This window comes from Drosophila nasuta, chromosome 3 (genome assembly GCF_023558535.2).
Source record: "Drosophila nasuta strain 15112-1781.00 chromosome 3, ASM2355853v1, whole genome shotgun sequence".
Lineage (NCBI taxonomy): Eukaryota > Metazoa > Arthropoda > Insecta > Diptera > Drosophilidae > Drosophila > Drosophila nasuta.
The window spans coordinates 35,392,718-35,402,078 of NC_083457.1; the positions used below are offsets into that span (position 1 = coordinate 35,392,718).

The 9,361-nt window shown below is 35.5% G+C and overlaps 1 protein-coding gene across 1 annotated transcript; it reads right to left on the reverse strand.

The window, feature by feature from the left end:
- Positions 1–2,954: 2,954 nt before the first annotated feature.
- Positions 2,955–4,204, reverse strand: LOC132793088 (uncharacterized). Its single transcript, XM_060802752.1, has one exon. The coding sequence runs from the start codon at positions 4,044–4,046 to the stop codon at positions 3,060–3,062; it is 987 nt and encodes a 328-aa protein (XP_060658735.1). The 5' UTR covers positions 4,047–4,204; the 3' UTR covers positions 2,955–3,059.
- Positions 4,205–9,361: the final 5,157 nt, after the last annotated feature.

Genomic DNA, 9,361 nt, shown 5'->3' on the forward strand with positions numbered 1-9,361 from the left:
ATAGATACTCAGAGGCGCTCGCATAAAAATACGCATCATTGCCAGCCAAACGAGCCACGCCCACCGCCACAGTTCGCTGCCGTTGCCGTTGCCATTGTCAACTGACAATGCCGCTGGCGAATGTGTTGAAAGATCCAAGTGCTACAACAAGGGAGAGAGATGAGGGAGCTGCTTGTGCCAGTTGAATGTAAATATTAATAGTGCAAATTTTCTGTTGCACAACAGAAATAATACAGATGCATTGCCTCAGTCCCCCGCAATATATAGTATATATATGTACATATATGTACTTGTATACTCATGGAGATAACAGTGTGTGCCATTTGTTGTCGTCCTTCTACAGTTGAGCATGAAATGCATTTACAAACAATACTTTAACTTTACACCAAGTAATTTTCTTATGCGCTGTAAATAGGTTCGCTTAAAACAAAGTATTTATTTTAATTTTTTATGCATATTTATTCTCTGTTTTCAATTTTCACTCGCTTATTTACAACATTTTTATTTGTTGGCGCAACAAATTTTTGTATGCGTTACCATTTAATATAGTTGCACATTTGTTTGCTTACACAATTGCAGCGAGCCGTTTGTGTTCTTAATTTAAGTGCATCAACATTTTTATTCTGTTTTACATATTTATTTATTTATGCTTTTTATGGGCAACATTGTTTGCCAACAGTCTCCAAATAATTATTTCGTTTGATCTCTTGTGTTGAAGCTGAAACCATATTCAATGTTCAAATATCAACAGTTGCCAAATAAATTGCTCTCGTATACATTTAATTAAATCAATTTGATGCCACATACAATAAATTGACAGTTTACTGACCACAAATAAAGACTAAAAAGCCAAAATGCATACACCAGACTGTTCTGCTATTTAGATATGATAGTTTTTGACAATAGAGAAATAATCACTTTAAATTGTTGTGGAATTTGTGAGAAATCCGAAGTCGGAACACACGCCACTGAAGTGTTTAATAATGCTGGACGGGCAACAAATGCTGGGCATTTCATAAAGTTTAATTAACGCCAGCATATGGTAATGAAATGCAACTGGCAAGAAAAATGGCTGGCACTATTAAAATTATATTAAAATAATTAAAAGAGCAGACTTGCAGTCACAGATGGCGACAAATAAACGTCTGAGGTCGAAGATATTAGCATGATTAAATTAAATTGAGAGAAAAGGCAAAAGAAGGTAGCTCGAAATAGAAATTGTCAAATCGTTTGCTGGCTTGCTATTTATTTAGTTTGTTTCGTTAAATGCTTATTCAATTGAACCGTGAGCAGCCCAATTATGCAATCAATTGGCCAAAGACTAATGCCAGCTCAGTTGGTGCTGAGATAATGCGACTAAATGCAGCCCAGTGGAAATGCGTCATTAATTACCAAGGCCCAGGTGAGTTTGACTTGAGCCATGTTCAACTCAACGGCTTGTGGTCGCCTGATTAAATTTCAGCTGCATGTGGTAATTATGACACCTTAACACACACACACACATACACATAGACTGACACTTTCACTACTTGCAACTGGCTGAGCTCTGATTAAGCAGGCAAAGGCGAATTTAAGCAGGAGGTCGGGGTACTTTGGAAATATTGCACAATCAGCGCATTAAATAATTAAGTGCTTAATTAAATAAGGAGCAGGAAAATGGCCAAGAGCAGCTGGCTGAAAACAACATGATATCTCGATTGTATTCCACTTCCTTTTGTCTGTCGCTCTGCCATGGCATGAACTAATTTTTGTATTGTATTTCATCTGCTAATGGCGCATACAAATGCGAACAGTTGAGCCAAGGGTCGAGCATGTTAGTATGTATTAGGTATGGCATTATCTCTGCCCATCTACTCGAAGGCAAATACATAGTAATGAAAATGAAAATGCGGAAATGGGAAATGAAAATGGCATGCACATCACGTGCGGCCTCAAATTTGTAATGAAAATTAAATAAGAGTCAAATAAATGAGTGAAATGTGCGGCATTCGTTGCCTGTTGCATGTCCACTCGCAACGCTCATTAACTTGTACCATATTGATTAGTAACAAGCATTATAATGGTATATACCACACACACACTCACACATACACATACGCCACTCTGTACAGTTGATTAGGTGATAAGTCTGCAAAGTCAGCTAATGGTTGTAATTAATTACACTTGTGAGAAAACTGTTGCAAACCGAAGCAACCAGCAAGTACACATGTTGTGCTCTCATTTTCATATCCAATTCAATTACAACAATTTGGAATTTGAAATGAAAAGTGTTTTTACTTTAGATTTGTGAATTTTCAAATCAAGGGAAACCAAGTTGGAAAACGGCATATATAACCCATGGGTGTTATCATATATTATACCATTTTTTTGAGAATATATTTTAATATATTCATTATATTAAATAAATATATATGTTATATTAAATAAATCAATAAAGCAGTTTTTCCATTATTTGAAATTTAAACAATTTGAGTTTTAAACCAATTTTAGAGATTATTGTAATTCACTCAGAATCATCAGAATCTCTTAAGTACCTCGTTGTGTTCTTATTTTATTATGCAATTAAATTACGACCATATGACCGCCAAATAGAAATTTTACTGAAGAATAGAAAATATATATGTATAAGATACAAGCCACTATTGTATTAATCAAAATAATATTCAAAATGAATTAAGAGTTTCATTAGGAAATCAAATAAGTTTTAATCTTGAATTAAAAAGATTAGGAAACCAAATTTTGTTGATAACAGAAGTTGTATATTTATTCATGTTTTTTAATATTATGAATTTGAAAAATAAAAAGAAAATATATTTAAATTCAACTTTTAATGTTCACAAAAAAATTGGAGAATGTTTTAATTGAAAATTTAATAAAACAGACAAATAAATTATAAGATTTTCCAAATGTCTTTAATTTTAAACTATTAATCTGTCTATTTTAAATGAAGCTTTGAGTAAAGCAAATTATATTTATATCTATAATGAGTTTGTTATATTTAATGCCTATTTGCACAATTTGGTTAATAAGGAAATGACAGAAATGTTTCGTTTCTCGATTTATGCGGATAAGTTTGAATTGGTTTTCGCAGATGTTCGGCATGGATTTCTCTTCAAAGACGATTTGCCGGTTTGCTTAGCGTGATCGCAGCAAGTGCCCTTAATATACTGCACTCCAACTTGTTCTGCTGCGTCTTTCAACTCCTTTTGGCTGCTATGTTTAATAGGCGTTGTTGATGGATTCTCATAGACTATGATCTCCATTGGAATTCCACGCTTAGGCGGTTTCTTAGATTTCTTCTTCGTTTTGATATTCAAGAACTCATCGACTTCGGAGTCGCGCAACACCAAATAATCATCTTCGTTGGGCAGAAAATCGCTGGGATTTTGAAAATTTGTATAATCGCGAACAGTGCGAATAACACTGCGAGAGTTTAGATAGTGTCGATCATAGACAGTCAGAGTGTAATACAGTTTGCGTGTTGTCTTCGGTGCCACCAGCCAGAAGACATAGATGCCAGAATTGTTGGCATTTAAAGCGACCAATTCGCGTTCCAGCTTCTTATCCTTCAGTTGACAATACCAACTGCAGCGACAGCCAATCATCATGATGGGCAAATGATTGTCGAACTTGTGATGATCGTGGATGAGCGCCGTATTCGGCAGACTCAAATAGCTGATGCCTGGCAACGTATCGAGTTGATCTTTCACACCGGCATACATCAGCGATGCGACACATTGATTTTCCCCATATTCATAGCCCGTGGGATCGAAGCAGACCACACAAGGTTTGTGCTCAAAGACCTCCGACGTGGTTATGCTGGCATTCCGGCTATGCTTATTCAGCATGTGCATCATCAGATTCGATGGGAATACGATTTCGGTGCATCGACCAACCGGACAGTAGCCAGGCACTCGGCATATATGTGTTATGGCCTTGCGACGCTCTTCCTCTTTTACCTCATTATCCTTGATTTCCTGCAACTTTTTTTCCATCTTCATTTCCATTTCCCATATCTGTTTGTTGATTACTTCTACCTTGGGCATATTGTCAGCTTAAAATTTACTTTAAAATCGATTTATTTAATTGTTCTTCATGTGGAAACTATGGAATATATATCTAGCGATTAAAATTAAGATCGAAATATGAACTGAATTAAAAACAAATGGATATGGATATTATTAATTTGAAGCTTAACGCTTGTCAACTAGATTATTTCTCTTATGACGGAATGTGTTTTAACATTATTTTAATATTACTTTATAGAAGAGTATTTTCCTGGCCAGAAATTTGTTCTCACTATAGAATGAATGTCATTTAACAATACAATTTATGTTTAAAATATTCTTCTCAGACGATAGAATATTTTTGTAAATTTCAACTTCCAATACATTTACTTATTCAATAATTTTCACTTTAAAAATTTTATAATCTCATTAAATTTGTTTCCTTGTTGTATGAATTCAACTGTAGATTAAAATCATGTATATTTTACTTTTTGCTTCTGATTTGTAATTTATTAATTCTCACTTTATGGTGTATCAACAATTTACAAAAATATTCTTGTATAGTCGCAGTCCTATCAGAAATGTTTGCATGTTTTTCTCGTCACATTTTCCCGGTCATCAATATGCAAATTGTGATCTAAAAAATTGTTGAAATTCTTTACCTGCTATTCGCACATACTTGACTTATTTCCAATTGCCTTTTCGTCTATGGAATTTTTCCATATATCCATTTCAATGGCTATGCCAATTTTGTGTGACTGTGCGAGTCATCCCAAAAATAGGCAGCTCTCAAATTTACGCTAGACGCGTCGGGGAGTGAAAAAAAGGAAGAGAAGGAGAGAGATAGGCAAAGTGCCTAACTAGATACGCACCTTTTGAACTCACTTCAAAGTGTCGATGATAACATAAAGTTGAAGGCACTGCATGCCTGCCACAAAAACTATTGACAACTGTGCAAAATTGGAAGAGGAGGAGTGAAATGAAAAGAAATCTATATTTTTTCTGAATTAAATTCGGTTTGGAAAAGTTTGAAGCTAAGCGAATTGAGCCTTCGCCTGCTGTATATATGTAGCTAAAAGGGAGCACAAGACCTTTTTGCGGCTCATGGCATTAGAGAGCCAGGCTTTTGTGGTCAAAATTGAGATGTCGGTGGCCTTGCACCCACATCAAAATTTTGGACATGTGTTCGGAGGACAGAGATACTTTCTGATTCGGGGGGAACCACTCGAAAGCGTCTTGTATTTATTTTAATTTCAATATTAGTTTTTATTTGCGGCGGCTAATCAAATGCGATTACCAAGCTAAGTCGACCCTTTGGATGGCAGGCAAAATGCTAAATTAAAACGTCAAAGTCTCTAAGCCATGGCCTAAACTGAAGTGTCATAGTCGACTAATTTAACGCACCATCTCCATAGTATTTTGTCAAAATCCGAATAAAAATAAATGAATTTGCCAAAAGTTTAAATTGAAGTCTCAAGATTCCCCACCATCCACCCATTCTCGTTGGCATGCTGTCCATTTTTCCATTTGTCGACTATTCGACAAACTTTTCGAATTGCCCGCGCACCTCTCTAAATGCTTTTGAATGCCGAACAATTTTTGTCTTTTGTATTCTCGACTCTCGTACTTGGACTCGTCGGGACTTTGGGGCTCGGGTCTCGCACTCCATTTGAGATTTTCATTTCGTTCTTGCACAAAAAGTTGGCAAGTTCAAAAGCAAAACTCAAAGTGGCAAAAACGAAATGCACAGCAACAACAATATGGCAACGGCAGTGGTAATGGCAACAGCAACGCCAACAGCAACAAAAACTAATAACAAGGCAATGCAGCCACTGAACCACTGAGAAGCGAGCTCTTCATTTGCGCCAGCTTGGTCAATTGTTGGCTCATTTTGTGTGCAGCAGCTGTCAGCAGATTTATTTAACATTTCCCCAACTTAAGCACAGATTATTAACAAACTGCACTGGGCAGAGTACTGCTGCTTATAACAGCTTTTCGCTTAGTTTACGAATCACAAATATGCAAGCAAATAGAAATGAATTGTTACTTAGAAATTCCTCAAGAATATTTTTCTATATAAAATCAGTTGTCTTTCATTAAGTTAATTCCTTTAATAGTAGTAGCATAAAATATTTTATCTTAAACACAAATACATTTTAATAATTGTATTATTAAAATTTTTAATGTAAAAAAGTATTTAAGTAGTAGTTTTTATATATGTCTAATCCGTTAGTCGCTTGCTCTTGGTTCTGGTGTCCAGTATTTAATTGTGGGGATGCAATGAGTCTTCGCATAATTAATTAATTGCTCATAATTATTACTTTTTTTTTTTATTGAACATACGTGTGTCATCTCAGAGCGAGAACAGAAGAGTAACTAGGTCTATTAACGCATACGAAGCGACACGAAGCCTCAGTTCTCAAGGAGAACTAGGACCTACCAACACAGCCAAAGGTTACAATTTAAACTCGCATACCAAACATTCCACTGCATTTCATATTCCCCAAAATATAAAATTGTGTATTATTCATTCATTTTTATTAATACTTCAGTACTAGAAGTTGGTATTTTATACTTTTTTGTAAAAAAGTGAATATTTTGTTATATGTCAAATTATGTATTATATATATTTGTGTATATGTATTATATATTTCTATTACAAAATTTATATATTCTATAAAAACTATCAATGTTAATATGAATATCGAAAGACTATACTAGCGCCATCTAGCGCTCATGGCTCGCGAGATGTGTGTGACAGCTTCTTCATCAATAATGCATTGCCTTAGCTGTCAGGGCTGCGTGTTTTAAACCTTACAGAAGAGTCGAATACAAATAATATAGGTATTTTTAAATATTATTTTACGTAATTTACTTTCACTCTTACTCTCGCTTGGTGCAATTAAATGAAATCGTTTTAACCTTTAATTATTGGAACATCAGATAAGTTGGTTATTGTCCCTTGACTATGAGCGCGCAGTGAACATTAATCATATGTTATGAACCACAGTGAAGCTTCAACATTTGACACGCTGACAATGGGATCAATCAGCAAAAATATTGATTGACATATCAATTTTGTGCAACAACAAAGACAACGAATGCTATGACGACGACGGCAACAACAACAACAACAACAGCAGCAGCAGTAAAGATAACCGACAATGTTGAACACAGTGACAAGCAGATGAGTGCGAATTTGAAAAGCGCATTTTCCGTCAAATTATGCAATAGTTAAAAGTGTACACAAATGCGTGCGTGTGTGTGCACTGTGGGATAAATCGGTGCACAATTTGCCAACAAAATGATAAAATTTTGCGGTAAATTTGCCAACATTATGTGTGCTATGCTGCGTGGCTTGTGAATATTGACTCATTTGCATGTGAATACAAGCTGATGTGAATACAAACAACAACCAAATACACAGCACATGTAAACACACACACCCAAACACACACACACAAATCCACACGCACTCTGAGTGCACTTAATTTGTAAATAGTAGATGCAGCTGCTCTGCCAACTGAAGTTTGTTGCCATGTTGCATGCTTATTGCCAATTTGAAGTTGATTTACAAAACCTACTTACGCAATGACTGGGAAAACTCAATGAGTGCCCGCAAATGAGCTAAGTCTGTCCATTGGGAAAGGGTATTACAATCTCCTTCTCAGCATAGAAGGCAGTAAATCTGTAGGGAGAGAGCGTATAGCAATAACAACGCGTTATATATCGCCTTAATTGTGTGGCAAAGTGAAATCGATTCGCATTCCGTCATGAAACGCTTCACAGTTTATCGTTAAGCGCAGACACGTAGCACGTAGTATCTGTATCTTGTTTGGCTTTAACGATCCATAGTCGTCATTTGTATGACCCAAAATCCACTCGAAGGACAACGACATATGCAAGCAATCGATGATAAATGATGACAAAAAGAAGTGCCGTTAATGCAAAAGACTCGACAACAACAATAACAAAGTGCGCAAGAATCAGCTGACCCATAAATATGCCATCCATTTAATATATATATATAGTATGTCTATATCTATGTCATCGCTTCAGCCTCTGCTTCAGCTACAGCTTCAGCCATTCAGCATTCCACTTGTGACCTCAAACCCCAAATGCAAAAGCCCAAACGCCAAGGGGCAAAAGCAAAAGCAGCCACATTAAATTCCACGCAGGCGTGAGAGCCTGAGAACATCATTAATTTTCTTATATGCATTATGAAATTTATTATTGATTTTATGACGCAAAAATATGTGCTACTTCCTATGATTAAATGACGCAGCGTTTTAAAGCCGCAATTCACTTGGACCACGCGGGGTATACGTAACGTGCACCAAAAATTGCTGCACAACATTCTTAATTATCGCAAATACTGCAAATGCGCTTAATTGGCTAAAATTATATACATGCAAAAATGTACATTAAGCAGAAAGCAAACAGAAAAAGTTCCCAAAATTATAGACGAACTGTGAATGCTCTAAGAGGAATTAAAAATTTTATAACTTTAAAAAGAAAAAGAAAAGAGGTAATAATTAAGAACATTTATTCAAATTATATACCAATACAATTTTAATAAGAATTTCAACACGAACGAAATAATTTTGCAAATAGAAATTGTCGTTCTTCAAGTAAATGAAACGAACATAAAAATAAATGCAATGATATGAGATTAATTTATCAGTAACAATATAATTTTTATGACTGTCTATGTATTTACAAAATAATACTATAATTGCAGACAATGTAAGTAGCATATTTGAAAATATTAAGTATACGACTATTTAATTTAACTCACATGTAATTTTTGATACTTCACAAAAAATACTAGGAAATATATTTAAAATTGAAAAAACTGCCAAATGGTGTTGTATGTTTACGCAACTCTTTTTGGCTGGCAAGGACTTTGTAGAACGCTTTTACTTAAAAAAGCAAAACTCAGTTAAATTCGTAGCTCAAAGCGTGCTGCCAATTGCAGTCGTGCTGTTCTCTGCTGTACTGTGCTGCGCTGTTGTGGCAATGTGGCTTCCCTTTTTTCTCGCTTCGCTTTCCTTGTGCGTTTTTCTCTATTTTTTTTTTCGTTTTTTTTTTGGTGGGACAGTTTGCGGGAGTGAAACGTCGTTTAATTTAAAATGAAATACATCAACTTGGCCAATTATTTGAGCAATTTTGCAAATTAGTGGCCCGGACTATTTCGGTGGCCCAAAAAGCTCGCCAATTACCAGAAAGGGTGTGGCTTTCACTTTCCCTCTCCATCTCACTCTTTCGGTTGCTTGTGTGTGTTTGCAGCAGCATACTTTTGTGCAATTGGCGCTAATTACGGAGCCAGCAAAAGACAATTGCAAAAATGGGAA

What these genes read in the sequence shown, in the direction of transcription:
- LOC132793088 (XM_060802752.1), bottom strand. Translation starts at nt 4,046, where the DNA reads ATGCCCAAGGTAGAAGTAATCAACAAACAGATATGGGAAATGGAAATG.